The sequence below is a fragment of the Pelodiscus sinensis genome, chromosome 24, assembly GCF_049634645.1.
Source record: "Pelodiscus sinensis isolate JC-2024 chromosome 24, ASM4963464v1, whole genome shotgun sequence".
NCBI classification, from domain to species: Eukaryota; Metazoa; Chordata; order Testudines; family Trionychidae; genus Pelodiscus; species Pelodiscus sinensis.
Genome location: NC_134734.1, coordinates 5,125,540 through 5,142,500, shown reverse-complemented (window position 1 = coordinate 5,142,500; position 16,961 = coordinate 5,125,540). Strand labels below are relative to the sequence as shown.

At 63.1% G+C, this 16,961-nt stretch overlaps 2 protein-coding genes across 6 annotated transcripts in view; one reads left to right on the top strand and one right to left on the bottom strand.

The window, feature by feature from the left end:
• ARHGAP33 (Rho GTPase activating protein 33) overlaps positions 1-7,312 on the top strand; it is a 41,794-nt gene extending 34,482 nt beyond the window's left edge. For all 5 annotated transcript variants that reach the window (XM_075906953.1, XM_075906957.1, XM_075906954.1 and 2 more), the window contains 4 exons: positions 1,826-1,900; positions 2,354-3,004; positions 3,318-3,670; positions 4,889-7,312. In XM_075906953.1, coding sequence (XP_075763068.1) covers positions 1,826-1,900; positions 2,354-3,004; positions 3,318-3,670; positions 4,889-6,043 — 2,234 coding nt within the window. In that variant the 3' untranslated portion in view covers positions 6,044-7,312. The remainder of the gene's footprint in view (positions 1-1,825; positions 1,901-2,353; positions 3,005-3,317; positions 3,671-4,888) is intronic.
• A 5,526-nt stretch (positions 7,313-12,838) lies between these two features.
• Positions 12,839-16,378, bottom strand: UPK1A (uroplakin 1A). Its single transcript, XM_075906981.1, has 8 exons — positions 16,336-16,378; positions 15,225-15,321; positions 14,691-14,891; positions 14,338-14,412; positions 14,061-14,168; positions 13,430-13,609; positions 13,205-13,288; positions 12,839-13,036 (listed from the first exon to the last, which is right to left on the bottom strand). The coding sequence occupies exons 2-8, from the start codon at positions 15,285-15,287 to the stop codon at positions 12,992-12,994; spliced, it is 756 nt and encodes a 251-aa protein (XP_075763096.1). The 5' UTR covers positions 15,288-15,321; positions 16,336-16,378; the 3' UTR covers positions 12,839-12,991.
• Positions 16,379-16,961: the final 583 nt, after the last annotated feature.

Below are 16,961 nucleotides of genomic sequence, written 5' to 3'. Positions count from 1 at the left end.
ACTCAGGGCGTGCTCACAATGACACTCAGGTTCCTGAGGGGACCCACTATTTTGTGCTACCTAGGCCTTGAGGTCCCTCTTTCAAGCCACTGGCTTCATGTTCCCTGCTGCTTCTCTCCTGGGAGGTCTCCGAGATGAGAGCATTGCTATTGGACGCCCTTGAACAGGGCTTTGCAATCCAGCTGCTCCCTTCTTACCTCGGGTGGTGTCACAGTCCCACCAGAGTCAGGAGCCCTCGCTGCCGGCTTCCCTTCCGGAGCCCCCCACGTGGCCCTTCCCGAAATCACCCCACTCTTTGTCGCAGCCGTGAGCGGGGAAAGGGTTTGCCCCATCTGCTCAGAGACTCTCGTTGTGGGTAACCTCCGGCAGCAGATTCTGCTTCTCCAGCCCGCACCAGAGCACAAGCTTCCTCAGTGGCCACCCTCCTACCGACCCGGGGGTGTGGTCTTTTGTCCACCTAGTCTTCAGTCAGTAACATGGGAGAGGGGCACTCCTCAGAGTGTCAGTCAATTCAGGGCAAAATGCTCAGAGACAGGGCTGCTTACAGCCCAATGCTGGGAGGTCTGCACTGTCAGGCACCAAACCAGCCGCACAGAGCACGTCCGTCCCCCACACCGGCCAGCAGGACACCACAGAAGCAATTCCCTCAGACACTCCAGCTCTCCTGCGCCACCACCAGTCCTGCGCCTCATGCAGACGAGAGGGCATGAAAACCAGCCTCGCCACATGAAAAGGTTCTTCTGAGCCAAAGGACTGGCTACTTTCCCAGGTCAATTCGTAACTTGGACTCTTACCCGAAAAGCCTGCGGAGCCGATCCTCTAGCATCTAAAATCTTCAGGCTTATTTATAAGAGGGAGGAAAGAAAAGGTGAGAATGAAAATTGCCAAAGGAATCACATTTCAGACCCCACCTGCTAAGTTCTTGGTGCAGGCTTGTAGCAGAGGTGGAATAAACTGCTGGCTTGAGTAGAGTTGCTGCTCGGATGGGTCGCCCATCCCTTATTCCACACTTCAGTTCATAGCAAAGAGTCTCCAGAGGGGAGGTGCAGGAGTGAAGACAAAATGGAGGGATTCCCTCAGCCGGTGGAGGGACCGGCCTGAGATGGTGTGTGGCGTCCCCTGTCCAGGCCTGACTCAGTTCTCCACCAGACGCACATTCCAGAATGAAGGCTGCAGGAAAGTCTCCTCAGTGCAGTTGGTGCCTCCCGTGTTTCATTGTCCCTTGTACATTTCCTGCTGGGCCGCCCACCCCAAGCAGCCTTTCCCAGAGCCCGGCTGGCTGCTCGGCAGCGTTACTCCAGGGGCAGTTGTAAGCGAGTTGTAAGCGTTTCATGCCCGTCTCACTTGGCCCGAGTTGGTGCAAACTCCCAGTGGGCTGCAGCAGAGCTGAGTACGTCCATCCCGTGCTTCTCCAACGCCCCAGCACCCCACTGCGCCCTCGCCTGGCAGGGCTGCAGGCAGCACGCCCAAGCCCTGAGCCTGCCCCAGGCTCTCGGGGGAGTCCCGGCGCTGGGAATGGGCGCGAGCAAGCTCTGGAAGCAGAAAAAATGTCACCTGCCTTCCATACCTTGGCCTCCGAGGTGCGCTGCTCGTGTTCTGCCCTGCCAGTGTAGTTGTCAGCAAGGGTGCAGGGTTAGGGGCTGTGCATGGGAGCAGCGCTCCAGGGCGCCAGAGCCGGCCCATGGACACTGCTAAGGGCAGAGCCTCTGGCAGGCAGGCTTGTGGGGGCAGCATGTCAGTGGGGTCCCAGCAGAGGATGGATGGGTGTGGGGCTGAGGGCCTGGTGGGAGGCCTGGTAACCCAACCTCTCTCCTGCTCGCTGCAGGGCTCCGGGCTGACACGGTCACACTGCGATCCGCCAAGAGCGAGGAGTCACTCACGTCCCAGTCCAGCACCGCAGGTACGAGCAACAGTGCTGGGGGGTGGGGCGTTTGGGGGGAAGCCAACGCCAGAGGTGACTGCATCTCGCTGCCGGGCAAGCCATCCCCATGCAGTTATGTGTGGTGGTTCCCTGGCCCCCACCCGAGATGGCTGTGCCCCGGCTGCACACCCAGCTCCTACTACATTTAAACTGCGAGTTGCAGCAGGGGTAGCCCCCTCCCCCTTATCGACTAATCTAGTAGTTGATGGGAATTCCAGAATTTAACATCCCTTATTCCCAGATTCCCTGCCCCGGAGGTGGCTACATCTGAGCCAGGCAGCGTTATATGCAGCCGTTCCCCGCTGTCCTACCCCGGAGCTGGCTGCATCTCGGCACCAGCGATCTGTCGATATGCGGCCATGTGTGTGGCTTTTCCCCGCCGCCTGCCATCTCAGGGTCGTTTATACCTGCTGCGTGTCTCTGTCACTCCAGGCCTGCACAAACTCCACCGCCTGCGGCGCCCACGCTCCAGCAGCGATGCCTTCCCAGCCCTGCCCGGGGCCCCCCCCAGCTCCCCACCGGCTCCCCTCAAGCTCTGCCGCTCCTGCGAGTCGCTCAGCTCCTCGGCCTCCGGCGCCTGCAGCGAGAGCCTGGAAGTGCTGCCGGACTTGGCGCCCCACCCCCGCACCTCGCTCTGGCTGGACGACGAGGACGAGCTGGACTCGGACCTAGAGCTCAGCCCCCCCGGCTTCCTGGACTTGGACCCACTCCCCTTCCAGCGCAGCCCCCCCCAGTGCCCCTCACTCTCAGACGCCTCCGACTCGGCCCCCAGCCCGGCCCGCCTGCCTTTTGCCCGCAAGGTGGCCCGGGCGCTGTCACCCCGCAGCCTCCAGCCGGAGCCCCCCAGGGCCGCCTTGGAGATCTCAGAGCCCATGGCCATCTCGCTGCCCCCCAAAGTGCTGGAGATGCTGGGAGGGGGTGAGACCCGGGCAGTGCTGAACCCCGGACGGCATCAGGGGCCCCGCAGCCCCCCCCACATGATCTCCCGGCTGCTGCAGGCCGGCGACGGGCAGCTGAGTGACGGCTGCCAGCGCGAGGTGCGGCGCAAACTGACCCAGGCCGAGAGCGGGAGCCGGGCCCAGAGTGAGTGGAACCTCCCCCCCGAACCTTACGGGGACCCCCCCCCCCCACAGCCCTGACTGGGACCCCCCTGCCCTGCCCAGGACCCCTAGTCCCATCCGGAATCCTGCCATGACCCATTGCCCCCTGCTGGGGGAGCCAAGGGGGACACCACAACTCCCCAGCCAATGTGTCCCAGTCCCCTGCAGCTCCCCTGGTGGACTGGGCCAGGGCTAGTGTAGCCAGGAACTCCCTCCCCCACACCAGCTCCCTGCCTCACCCCTACAGCGCCCCCTGCTGGGTATGGCTGGCTCTGACTGTCTTCTCTCCTCGTCAGGTCCTGAGCCGGAGACTCCCGCCCTGCTGCCCGGGGCACTGTCCCTGTTCCGGCACGTGCCTCCCCCACCGCCCCCGAAGAACCCGGCCCGGCTGATGGCGCTGGCGCTGGCAGAGAGTGCACACCAGGCCGCGCGGCAGCAGCAGGGGGCACTGCGCAGGGAGCAACGCACCCAGTTCCGGCGCTCACTGTCCCTGGAAGGCGGGGGGGAGGGGCCAGCAGGGGCCCCGGGGGCCCTGTATTCTGTGGTGCGCCCCAGCCCCGCTGCCCAGCCCCCCGGGCCCTCTCTGCAGCGCCAGCAAAGCGAGAGGGGACCCCAGGGCCAACACCGGGAGCGGGCAGGGGGCCCCCAGGTGAGTGGAGTAGGGAGTGCTGGGCAGGGGGAGGTAGGGGCTGGGCGTGGGGATCTGTGGCTAGGTTGGGGAAGGGGGGTTGCCAGCTCATACACGAGGTTGGGGGGCTAGGAGCAGGGCAGCAAGGTGATGAGGTATGTGGGGCAGGAAAGGAGACTTGGGGGCAGTGCGGAGAGGAGGGGCAAATGGGTGGTCAGGTTGGGATGGAGAATGTGGGGAGATTGGGCATTTGTAGGTGGATGGGAGGCTGGGGGCAGCAACAGTTTGGAGACTGGCTGGGTGCTTTGGCGGGGTCAGTGGGGGAATTGGGGGCAGGGGATTGCAGTGGGCTGGGTGCTTTGGCGGGGTCAGTGGGGGAATTGGGGGCAGAGGATTGCAGTGGGCTGGGTGCTCTGGGGAGGTCAGTGGGGGGGGATTGGGAGCAGAGGATTGCAGTGGGCTGGGTGCTTTGGGGGATCAGTGGGGGAATTGGGGGCAGAGGATTGCAGTGGGCTGGGTGCTTTGGGGGATCAGTGGGGGGAATTGGGGGCAGAGGATTGCAGTGGGCTGGGTGCTTTGGGGGATCAGTGGGGGAATTGGGGGCAGAGGATTGCAGTGGGCTGGGTGCTTTGGGGGATCAGTGGGGGGAATTGGGGGCAGAGGATTGCAGTGGGCTGGGTGCTTTGGGGGATCAGTGGGGGGTAATTGGGGGCAGGGGATTGCAGTGGGCTGGGTGCTTTGGGGAGGTCAGTGGGGGGGAATTGGGGGCAGAGGATTGCAGTGGGCTGGGTGCTTTGGGCGGTCAGTGGGGGTAATTGGGGGCAGGGGATTGCAGTGGGTTGGGTGTGTTGGGGAGGTCAGTGGGGGGGAATTGGGGGCAGGGGATTGCAGTGGGCTGGGTGCTTTGGGGAGGTCAGTGGGGGGGAATTGGGGGCAGGGGATTGCAGGTGGGCTGGGTGTGTTGGGAGGTCAGTGGGGGGGGATTGGGGGCAGGGGGTTGCAGTAGGCTGGGTGCTTTGGGGGGTCAGTGGGGGTTTGAGGGCAGGGGATTGCAGTGGGCTGGGTGCTTTGGGGGGTCAGTGGAGGGATTGGGGGCTGCGGCGGGGCTCTGGGGAATGCAATGGGGTGGGGGGTTTGGGGGTGCAATGGGCCATTGAGGGGAGGGCTGTGAAGGAAAGAAGTGATTGTGTGTGTGTGTGTCAACACCCCCCCTGCTGACCCCCTTCTGTCTCCCCATAGGTCCCATTGGTTCAGGCCCCTGCCTCAGGCGGGGAGGGGGGCAGGGCCAGCTTGGGAGCCCCTCCCTGCTACACCAAAGCCCCCCCCAATACCCACCACTGGGACTCTCCACCACCCCCATCCTGCCAGACCCAGCAACTGCGTTTTCCCCGAGTCCTGGATCCAGCCCCGCCTAAGCCCCCAGCCCCTCTGCACTTCCACCCCCGACCTACAGCCTGTCTCAGGGCCACCCCTCCTTGGCTGGGCTCCCCGTACGCTGCCCCTCCATACCCGCCTGAGCCACAGCTGCACCCGCGCCACCGCTTCCCAGCTCCCCGCCCCCCCAGTGCTGCCACGCCCCCCCCGCGCCCTCTGCTGGAGCCTGCTCCCGAGAACCTGTATTATGAGATCGTCTCGGAGCCGCCTGTTTATCGGCCCTGGCCCCTGCGCCCCCCACGGCCTCCAGCGCCCCCCGAGTACCTGTCCGCCCTCAACGCCTCCTACGGCGTCTTCCAGCGGCCCTGGCCTGGCCTCTCGGCCCCTGCACCACCCCTGCGGGCCATCTTCGAGGATGGGCGCGTCCGCTACGAGTCGCCAGAACCCCTCTACGTCAACGTCCCCTTTGCTGGGCCAGAGGGCGGGGGCTGCCACCGCAGCAGGACCAGCCCCCACTCATCCTCATCCTCTGCCTCGGCCTCCCCCCCGCCGGAGAGTGGGCACCAACGCAGCCAGTCGGACCCTGGGGCTGCCCGTGCCACCCTGTGCCACCCCCCTGTGCCAGCCCTGCCACAGAAGCAGAGGCAGGGCCCGCGGGGAGCACCGAGCTGGGCCTACCGGCCGCCACCGAGGCCGGGACTTTACCACCACCTGCTGGACACACTACCCTGCGGTGGCACCATGCTGCGATTCTACCGCCCAGCACCACCTGGCTGGGAGCTAGCTGCTGGCTGTGCCCCCCCCTTCGCCACCTACACTGAACCCCCGCCCCGGCCCCCTGCCCTCCTCGGCCCAGGCCTGATGGACGGTTACCGGCTGGGGCCTTACCCCCCCTACGCTGAGCGCCCACCCCCCCAGTACGGCAATGTGGAGCGGAAGGAGGGGCCCCCTCCCACCCCCGGGTGCCTGGCTCCCTCCTGGACAGTGCGCTCCCAGGGGCAGACCCGCAGCTACTGCTGAGACAGGGGCAGGATGGGAGCAGTGGCTGGCAACCGATGCTGAGACACTTGGGCTGTGACATCACCAGGTCTGTGTGACATCACAATGGGGCCACCAATGGCGGGAAGATAGGCCCGGGGACTTCATAATGAGGTTGTCAATGGCAACCAGGTGGGTACAGTGACATCCAACAGGGACCTCAAGGGGACAAGCCTGTGACATGGCAGCAGCCAATTGCATCTGTGCTCCCAAGTGAGGTAACAGCTGCTCTCCAGTGACCTCACTGTGCCCTGGATGAGATGGGGCCACGGTTGCCATCACGCCTGGTATGACATCACGCTCCTTGGCTAGGCCTCCATCTGCTGATGCTCTGTGACCGCCTTGGTGGGACATGGGGTGGGGCCCTGCTGACATCACCAGCACCACAAGTGACATCACTACCTGACTTTGCCCTCACAGGAGTCAGTGTGGGGCATAAAATTGCCAGCCCTGCTGAATGGGAGGGGAGCCCTCCCTTCTGCCCCCCATGTGTGTGGGGAGGGGGCTTTTCTATAAAGCTTTTAAAGCTGAGCAAGATTTCTAACTTTTTAACCCTTCATTAACCCCATTAAAACACCTCACCCTGCCCAGGGATCCCCTGTTGGGAGGGGGTGCCAAGGGCAGTAGGGAGGGGCTAAAGGACAACCCCCCCCAGCCTGCTTGTCTGACCATCCTGGTCAGCATGTCCCATGGGCTGGGGTGGGGGGGATATATACATGGCTGGATTGGGCGGAGGGGTCTGTGCTTCCCCCGCTAGAGGGGCTGGCCCCGCCCAGGGCATGTGAGGATGGGTGGGTGTGTGGCTACGGGGGGGGGGGTGCTATGGGGTCAGGCGACCACCCTCTGCTGACCCCTCCCCCCCAGGTGGAGGGCAGTGATTTTATTGCACTAACTTCTACTGTGACTTTGGGAGTTCCCTGGGAGAGATGACCTTTGACCTCCTAACCCTGTAACAAAGGGGGGGGGCTGGGAGCTGCTCAGCCTGGTGTGGGTGGGGTTACCTTGGCAGTGCTGCCCTCTCCCCGTACTCTAACCCTATAACCAGCCAGTGACCCACAGCCTGGCAGGGTGAGCCAAGAGAGGCTAACCCTGCCTCCTCTAATTCAGCCCCATCCCCACTGCACAGTCATGGGGGTGCTGCCGTGAGTGTTCCCCAGTGAGTGGATTTGTTTATGACCCCTCCCTCCATTCTGTACTAAATGGTTTAAACCACCCCCATGAACTAATAAAGACAAAAAGCCTTTGGAGAAATATGTTGTTTCCTCCTCAGAGCACAAGGACTTGGGGTTGCCCAAAGAACTGAATAGGCAGCAAGTTTAAAACAAACCAAAGGCAGGATTTCTTCACGCAGCGCACAGTCAACCTGTGGAACTCCTAGCCAGAGGATGCTGTGATCAAGACTTTAATAGGGTTCAAAAAAGAACTACATACATTCATGAAGAATAAGTCTGTCAAAGCTGTGTCCCACTCTCGCACTTCAAGTGCAGGAGCTGGGGGCCTGCAAGAGACCTTAAAAATTCCTACTTGCAAGTAGGAATAAAAGATCCTCCGGAAAAGGGCTTTATTCCGGAGGATCGTGCCAGTCTAGACGCTCTTTTCCGGCTTTTCCCCAAGCCAGAAAAAAAGCGGTGGCCATGTTTATTTGAATCCCCCGCGGATTTCCCTATTCTGACTTGCCTGCTTTGCATGCCTCTTCCGGAGACGGGGCCAGTCTAGAGGTAGCCCTGGAGTATTGTGTCCAGTTCTGGGCCCCCAATTACAGGAAGGTTGTGGATGCATTGGAGAGGGTCCAGTGGAGGGTGACCAAAATGATTAGGGGACTGGAGCATATGACCTACAAGGAGAGGCTGAGGGAGTTGGGTCTATTTAGTCTGCAGAAGAGAAGACTGAGGGGGGATTTGAGAGCAGCCTTCAACTTTCTGAAGGGAGGTTCCAAAGAGGATGGAGAGAGGCTGTTCTCAGTAGTGACAGATGGCAGAACAAGGAGCAATGGTCTCAAGTTGCGGTGGGAGAGGTCCAGGTTGGATATTATGAAAAACTATTTCACCAGGAGAGTGGTGAAGCACTGGAATGGGTTACCTAGGGAAGTAGTGGAGTCTCCATCCCTAGAGGTGTTTAAGTCTCGGCTTGACAAAGCCCTGGCTGGGTTGATTAATTGGGATTGGTCCTGTCTAGAGCAGGGGGCTGGACTTGATGATCTGAGGTCGCTTCCAGCTCTATGGTTCTATGGCTCCTACTTTAAAAAACTAACTCCCACAAAGAAATATCAACACTTTCTTCCCATTGGTTCTCCTGGCTCCCTACCAACACTTCCTAGCTACCTGGGTTTAACCCTTTTGTCACTGAATCCTGGGATGTTTAGAAAAGGAGAGCATCTCTCCCACCCATCACAGGGTCCATTGATGGCTGGTAGTCAGGCTGGGCAGGGTGGGTGTCCCCAGCCTCTGTCAGTCAGACGCTGGGAATGGGCGACAGGGGAGGGATCGCTGGATGAGTCCCTGTTCTGTTCATTCCCACTCAGGGACCTGGCATTGGCCACCGTCGGCTAGATGGACCTTTGGTTTGACCTAATATGTCCGTTCTTTTGTTCTTCAATTTGTGGGGAGAGGGTGGCTGGGAGCCCAGACTCCTGGGTTCTCCCCAATTTGGGGCTGGAAGTGGGAGTCTAGTGGGTTAGAGCGGGGCTGGGAGTGATGGAGGGGGCATTCTCTGTAATAGCTGCTATGACTGATGTGCATGCCTCAGTTTCTCCACATGCTCCATTGTTAACTAGTAGTGGGGGATAAGCCAGAGTCCCAGTTGTCATGTCCCTGGTGAGGCTGAGATGCCAATGGGCACCCTGATTGCTGGGACACTTGGATTCTAGCAGCTAGTATCCATGGCTCCCCCTCCCTGCCCCCCAAGATGGCAGCGCTGTGTGGCTAGTTGGAGGACAAAGGCCGGAGGAGGGGCCAGATGCAGGGTTGTTAACAGGCTGGACCCGCCTGAGCTGGTGCAAAAGAGGGGATCCAGAGCTTTGGGACTGCCCAGGCCTGGCCACACTGGGGCCAGCAGCCTGACAAACTGGCCTGCCCTTTCCCCATTTTCTGGGATCCAGACATGCTGGGGGGCCAAGCCCCCTCTGGGCTACATGTCTCCCTTAGAGTCCCACTGAGATGAACTTGCCCAGCGGGGGTCAGGAGGGGCCGAGGTTTGGTCCCACAGGGCACAGAAGCCGAGTGGCTTCCCCTCCTGGCATAGTGAGGCCCTAAGGTTGGGGGCAGCCTGTTGATGCCCCATAGGGGCACTGGGCCTGCAGAGCCATGACAGGTAGGTAGCTTCAGGCAGCAGTGGCTGGCTGGATACTGAAGGGACTGACAGCAGGAAATGTCCTGTAGCCAGTGCCCCCTGCAGACCCTTGCCCACTTAGGCCATGGGGCAGGCCCGGGATATCCCTGGAATAGCCCCTGCAGCTGGCTCTGTGGGCTCAGCCCACCTGGGGCCCAAAGCAGCAGGGGCTGCTGGCCAGAGGGGCAGCCAGAGCCTGTGAATGATGCAGCCAGGGCTTGCTCCTTGCAGCAGGCCTGACCCCACGTAGGGGTGTCAAGGAGCCAGGGTGACCACCCAGCTGGGAAGGGCTCCACAAAAGGGGCAGGGTGTTGTGCTGGGGTGATGCAAAGCAGGTGAATCCAGCCTGAGCCCTGCTAATGGGCTTAGGGACCAGGAGCCTTGGGCTCAGCGCAGGACACGGGCAGCCAAGCACGGGGCCAGTGCTCAGTGTGGGGGCATAGGTAGCTGAGTGTGGGGCCGGCGGAGCCAGTGTTCGGTGTGGGGGCATAAGCAGCCGGGCCTGGGACCAGTAGGGCCGCAGCTCAGTATGGGGGCGTAGGAACCAGGCGTGGGGGCGTAGGCAGCCAAGTTTGGGGACACAGCTCAGAGTGGGGATGCAGGCAGCTGAGTACAGGGCCAGGGCAGACCCCAAAGGGCCCATCCCAGAGCAGGGAGTTGCCCCGGGGCTGGACAAAGCCAGAGGAGCAGTGGCACCGGGAGGCTGGGGGGCCCGTGCTGTGACTGTTGCTGGCAAACAGCCCATGCGAGCTCTGTGCCCGCAGGGTGAGGCCTGTGGCCATCAGAGCCCTCGGGGGCTTGGCTGGGTAGGAGCCCAGCTGAAGGGACGCCAGTGCCCAGAGCAGCATGGGACTCTGGGCAGGCCAGACCTCGCAAGAGCTGCCAACCTGACCACAGAGAACCCAACTCCCCCGCCCCGCCCTGCCCTGAAGCTCCACCCCTGCCCTTTCTCAGACATCCCACCCACCTCTCCCTCCCCCCTCTTATGGTCATAGGACTAGGACAGGGAGTAGGTGCGTGGGGGGGGGGGGTGCAGGCTCTGAGGTGGGGCTGGATGAAGGATTTGGGGTGCAGGAGGGACTGGGGTTCAGCTTGGGGCAGCAGCTTGGCATGCGGGGGGTGGGGGGGCTCCGCTTGGGCACGCAGGGTCTGGGGTGGCCCGGGATTAGGGGTCTGGGGGCAGGGCTCTGGGCTGGGATCCAGGCCCAGGCTGGGGCAGGGGGTTGGAAACAGGCCCACACAGCATACCTGCCAACCAGGGACAGTCATAGGCTTGTGCATCACCTAATAAGAAAGGAAACCTGGACAGGAAGGCGGGGGGAGGTGGGCCTGCTGCTGCACCCCTCCCCCAGCTGTGGGCCTATGGAGTCACGGTGGGGGGCAAGGCTGGGAGCCAGGACTCCAGGAGGGCAGTGGGGGGGGGAGCCAAGACTTGGAGGGGGGGGTCTATACAGATTTTCCCAACAGGGAGTGTCTGGTCTGGTTCCCCCTCTGGCCTCACTGCACTAAAAGCCAGCAGGGGCTGTGGTACAGGAGCCCCTCCCTGCCCTGGGACCCACAGAGCTGCCCGAGAGCCCACACTGGTCCCCGGGCGAGACACAAGGACACTGCTTGGGGCTCCTGAGAGCCGGACCCAGGGCTGGAGGAGGGGATGAGGCTGTAGGGCCACACGATGCCCCAGCAGGTGGGGGGGGGGGGGGGCAGCTCTCACCACTAGAGAGCAGCTCCCTTCCCCCCCAAGGTCAGGGCCCCAGCTGCAGCAGGTTCCGGCAGGGCAGGGAGCAAGTGAAGCTGGCTGGACCAGCTGGGCTGGATGGGGTAGCTCCATGGGGCCCTGGCCCCACAGCTGGCGTTTATGGAGCATGAGACCTGAGGGGAGCTTGGCCAGGCCAGACACGCTCAGGGGGCTGCTCTTTATAGATCCCTGTATGCTGACTCCCAGCACCGGTCTAACCCCTAGGCCCCACACCTCTCCCTGAGCAGGGCCAGAACCAGTATCCCAGCTGGAACCTGCTCCAGCATGAGGGAAGCCTGCAGCGGCAGCCCTAGGGCCCTGGCTTTGCTGCTCCAGTGGGGCTCTTGGGTGTAGGGGCTACCCCACAGGTGTGTGCAGCTCCCAGCCCCGAAGGCAAGGGGAGGGGGGGGGGGGCCACGGCAGGCTCTGCCTGCTACCTCACTTGTCAAACAGGAGTCAGAGCTGGGGAGCAAGTTAGCCACACGCTCCAGCCCGGAAAGTGGAGGCTGCTGATTAGAGCAGGGGGACAGGGAGCCAGGATTCCATCCCTGACTTTTCCAGTGTCTCCAACAGCATCGCTCCCCTTACCGGGCTGGGGGAGACACACTGAGTGGCACTGGATCCCAGAGGTGCAGCTGGGAAACAGCCACACACCCCAGGCACAACTCCCCCAGCGGAGACAGCCACCAGTGGGGCCAGGCAGCCTGGCAGCAGACCCTGCAGCGGTCCTGTCGCTTATTGCACGCCACATAACAAGAAGGGAAACCCAGACACGCGGGGGGGGGGGGGGGGGGGGGGGGAGGGTGGCAGCTGCTGCCCCCCAGGGCAGTGAGCCTGTGGAGTCATGGTGGAGGGGCATGGCCAATCCCAGAGCCAATCCTGCCCGCTCCCAGCCGCACCCACCAATGAGTGCTAGGGCTGCACTGAGCATGAGGGGAGGTGTCCCCTAGCCTAGGGCTCTGGGTGCAGGTTGACTCCCAGCTGGAGCTGGCTCTCCTCTGCCCCGGGGGTGGGGCGCGCAACCCTCTCCCCGTTTGGGCCAGGACTCACGTAATAGCCCTTCACACACTGTTCCCTTGCATGGCCTGGGCCCTTGAGTCCAACTCCCCCCTCCCCCAGACTGCCTGGGAAATAGGCGGGGTGGAGTGGGGGGCATGCTCCTGCAGTGTGTGTTCAAGACAACTCCCCCAACTAGCAGCCACAGCCTAGCCCCTTCTTAGAGCTAGAGGGACCCCGGACTCTGCTTGCTCCGGGTAGCCAGCCCGGGCCCTTTTCTCCAGCCCCCTGCCTGAGGGCAGGGGAGGATCGTATGCCACTGAACAGCTGGCACCAGCACTGGGTGCTCCCAGCAGTGTGAGCCCCCGCTGGCCTGTGTGTGGTGGGAACGGGGTGTCAGTGGGCAGCAGAGGGAGCCAGGCCCCAGCTCTGGAGCCCTCCAGCCCAGCCCTCCCTCTGAAAAAGACACCAACACAGCACCACCTGCCACAGCTAGCAGCTTACTGTGCTGCAGGCTGTCCCCTTGCACCTGCCTGCTCCACAGATTTGGGGGGGGGGGGGCGCCCCACAGGCCCAGCCTCCCAATAGAGTCGGGCAGCCCCTGTGGTGCCAGCCACGCTGGGTGTTGCCGAAAGATTCATGGCAGGGATTTGCCCAGCAGCCTGCGAGCCACAGCCAGCCCTCAGTGCCCCGCCCCAGGGAGCACACGGACCAAGACAGGTGTTCTAGGGCTTTAATGAGATTAAAAAGGCAGCAGGGTTGGGTGTTTTTACACAGAGATCTGCTCCGAGGGGCTGGCTGGTTCCCGCCAGTGCTGAGGCTGCAGGCGGCGAGTTCGGGGCGCCCTGCCCCACAGCAGTGTGGAGAGACCATCACAACGTGGTGTAGTGGTACATGGCCAAGAGCATCACTGGACACTGCAGAGAGAGACCCTCAGTCAGCCCCATGGATCCCACGCGCCATCCCCCTCCCCCCGTAGCCCCCTGCTCACCCCCAGCAAGTGCACCTGCCCCCTGGTGACTGGACCCTCCCACCGAGGGCTCAGAGCCCCCCCCCCCCCCCCCCCCGGCAGCCCCTGGGCCTACCGTGAACATGAGGATAGCGAAGCCGAACCAGGAGATGCCCCAGGTGTAGCTGTTGACGGCGTTTTCAATGTGCTCAAAGCAGCCCTAGGGACACAGACACTGAGCTCTGGGGCCAGGCTGCCTGGGCTCCCCCGGGCTCCGGGCAGGGAGTGCGGTGCAGTGGTTAGCGCAGAGGTGAGCCGCGGGGTGCCAAGGGAAAGCAGGGGGAGGGGGGCTGCCCCTTACCTTGGTGTTGATATAATCCACGTGCCCCACGCGGCAGCCCTCTGGGCTGAGGATGACGAAGTTGGGGTCGCGCTTGCAGCAGAGGAAGGGCCAGGGCGCCAGCCCCTCGGGGTACAGCGAGCGGAAGGCAGACGTGTGGTTCACCCAGTCCAGGGGCCCTGTCGCGCCGCAGCACTGTTGCTGGGGGGCAGCAGGTGGCTGTTAGCACTGCCCCCCGCCACCTCGGGCTCCCTCCCCCGTGAGCCCACCATGAATGCAGGGGGACAAGGTAGAACATGCCCCTTCCAAGGTTGGCCCCCCCAAAATGCTGCCCCACCTCCATCTGCTGCAAATGGGACTAGAAAGGGTCAAGCCAGCCCTCCTATCGGCAGGTGAAAGCCTTGGATGAAACCTGCCCCCCGTTCTCCTCAGCGCCCCTGGCTGAGCCCCCCTGCTCTGGGGCCACCTGGGGTAAGTGAGCCAGGCCATGCAGCACCCCCTACAGGCTGCCCTGGGCACCTAGCAAGGGGGCCAGGTCCTTTCAGTGGGTGCCACAAAATGGCAGGATTGAAACCCCTCCCCCCACCCCAACACTGTGGGGGAGGGGTGCGTGGAAGTGGGCTCTCAGTGGCATGGAGCCGCGCAGACCCACCTCCATCATGATCCGGTCCCACATGCGGGTCAGCTCCCGGCCCTGGGCTGTGGGGGCCGCATAGAACGTCAGCATCTGCTTGGTGACCATCCTGTGATTGGAGACCACCTGGGGGGCAGGAGGGACCCATGGGGCAGGGAAGAGACCCTCATGGGCCTAGCCCCCAGCCTGCCCCTGAGCTCTCACTCCCCTCTCTTCTGGCTGAGAGCCCAGGCATCCAGGCCCCGCCCCGCTCTACCCACTAGCCTGCCCCACCCAACCCCACAGCCAGACTCACGAAGTCCCGGTGGGTGTAGGACGTGATGCAGGAGGCGCATTCGAAGATGTAGACAATCAGCATCAACACCAAGTACTGTGGGGAGAGAGCTGGTGAGACGCTGCAGGGGGGCCCACTCGGGGCAGGAATCTCTGTGCCCCCCATGGCCCAGGCCGCTCCACTGGGTCCCCCTCCCCTGCTCCAGGACCCTCTCCCCAGCCACCCTTCTTAGGTCCCCCAAGTCAATGATACCATCAGGCTGCCCACCCTAGTCAGCAGCTTCCCCGTGCCACAGCCCTCCTACTCCAGTGCCCCCCAAGCCACCACCTGCCCCACACAGCCCTCCCTAGTCTTCCCCCCCCCCCCCCAGGCACCAGCATGAGCTGCAGGCGGCTGCCCCGTGCCAGGGCCACGATGCCGAAGACACCAAGGCAGAAGAAGGCGAAGCCGCAGAAGATGGCGATCCAGGCACCCGCGTAGACGTCGTCCTTGCCCGACACGCCCAGGATGGGGTACACCTTGTACTGGTCGGCTGTGACCCACACCGTCTCGGCATAGAGCGCGATGCCGCACATCTGGGGAGGGAGCAGGTGAGCCGAGGGACCCCACCCCTCCCTACACTGCACAGCTGGAGGTAGGGGCAGGTGAACCCCATCCCAATGCACCATAGCTGTGGGCAGGGTTGAGCAACCCCGGGGGGAGGAGAAGGAGCTCAAGTCTGGCTTGGCCCAGGGTATACCATGCCAGCCATGCGACAGTCCCCTAGAAATAGAACTGCCTGGCTCCCCCTGCCCATAGCCCCACCCTCTTCCCAGGGCAGCTGCAGCCCCAGACTCCGGAGCCTGCCAACATATGGCCTTCCCTGGTCCTGAGCCCCCCCAACCCCAGCTGCCCCCCACTCCTCTCACCAGGATGATGAGGTTCCCCAGAATCAGCACCCCTACAATGAGGGGGTTTCCTTTCTCTGCCATGTTCTGCCTCTGAGGGGTTCTGCCAGCTCACACCCTGCAACAGACACGGGGGGTTAGAGACCAAGTCCCCCAGAACCAAGGCTGGGCCACACCAAGGTGGGATGGGAGGGGCAGAGGGCAGCAGTGCCAAGGTAGGTCAGCATCAGCCTCCCTTCCCCCACTCAGAATAGGCCTGTGGGTCACACCCCTGAAGTGGCTGGAGAGCTCTGGATCCTCCCCCACCTTCCTGGCCCTCCCCATAGGAGAAGGGGTTTCTGGACCCAGTTGTCCCACCCCAGGGACTCGCCCAGCCAGATTCCTCCTGCCCCAGGGAAGCCCAGCAGGTTTTTCCAGCTGCCACACATTTCGCCCCCAGCAGCATTTTACAGATTCCCTCCCCAGACACACCCAGTCTCCCAAGCCAGAGCCCCTCCCTGCGCTGGGCACCAGACCACCCCCCACTCTCCCAGAGCCAAGGAGGGAACCCAGGAGTCCTGGCTCCCAGCCCCCCCCCCCCCACTCTGAGCACCCAACCACTCCCAGAGCCAAGGAGGGAGCCCAGGAATTCCAGCCCCCCCACCCCCACTCTGACCATCAGACCCCCTCCCCCAGCCAAGGAGGGAACCCAGGAGTCCTGGCTCCTAGCCCCCCTCCCTGCTCTGAGGGCCCAACCACTCCCAGAGCCAAGGAGGGAGCCCAGGAATTCCAGCCCCCCCACCCCCACTCTGACCATCAGACCCCTCCCCCAGCCAAGGAGGGAACCCAGGAGTCCTGGCTCCCAGCCCCCCTCCCTGCTCTGAGGGCCCAACCACTCCCAGAGCCAAGGAGGGAACCCAGGAATCCCAGCCCCCCCACTCGGACCATTAGACCCCCCTCCCCCCAGCCAAGGAGGGAACCCAGGAGTCCTGGCTCCCACAGCAAACACAAGCCTTAGAGGAGAGATCTAGACACACCCGCTTGCCCCACATCCTCCAACCCCATCACACATGGCCCCACATCTCCCCTACTGCCTGCCCGCCCGCCCCCACCACATATCCCAGCCCTAGCTATTCACCCCAGCCCCACTCACCTGCTGCCTACTCCTGCAGTAGCTCTACTTCTCCACCACTCACCTCCCCCTTTATACCCACCTGTCTGGGCGGAGCCAAAGGGAAACCCCAGGGCCAAGCTGAGCAGCAGCAGGGGACAGGAGGTCTGAGAGCCCCACCCCCACCCCCACCCTTCTAGGCTCTGCTCCCAGCCCAGCAGCTCCCCCAGGGTTAATGGGTCCCTCCTGCAGCAGGTGGGCTGGGGAAGGATTGTGTTTGGGAGCCAGGCTGGTGGGTGGGGGAGCCCCCAGCACCTCACAATTGGTTCTCATGGCCCAGTTTGTTCTTAGCATCTCCAGCAGCACCAGGAAAAGCCTGGTTCCCCATTGCTCCCTCCAGCCCTCTGAGCCAGCCAGTGCCCCGCAGTGGGGCAGGATCAGGCCAGCAGCCCCTAGAGGGGCGGGGCCTGCATTCCACCCTGAGCAGACACTCTGGTACCAGCCTGTTTGCCCTTGGCCTTGGTGGGGAAGCTTGGATCCACCTAAGCCAGGCTGCTGTGTTGAGGTCTTGGAAACTCATCACACATCCCAGCAGAGGTGCAGACCCGAAGTTGGTGGCAGAACTCAGCACTGGGCTCTCACTGCCCCTGGCAGGGGGAGGGGGTGGG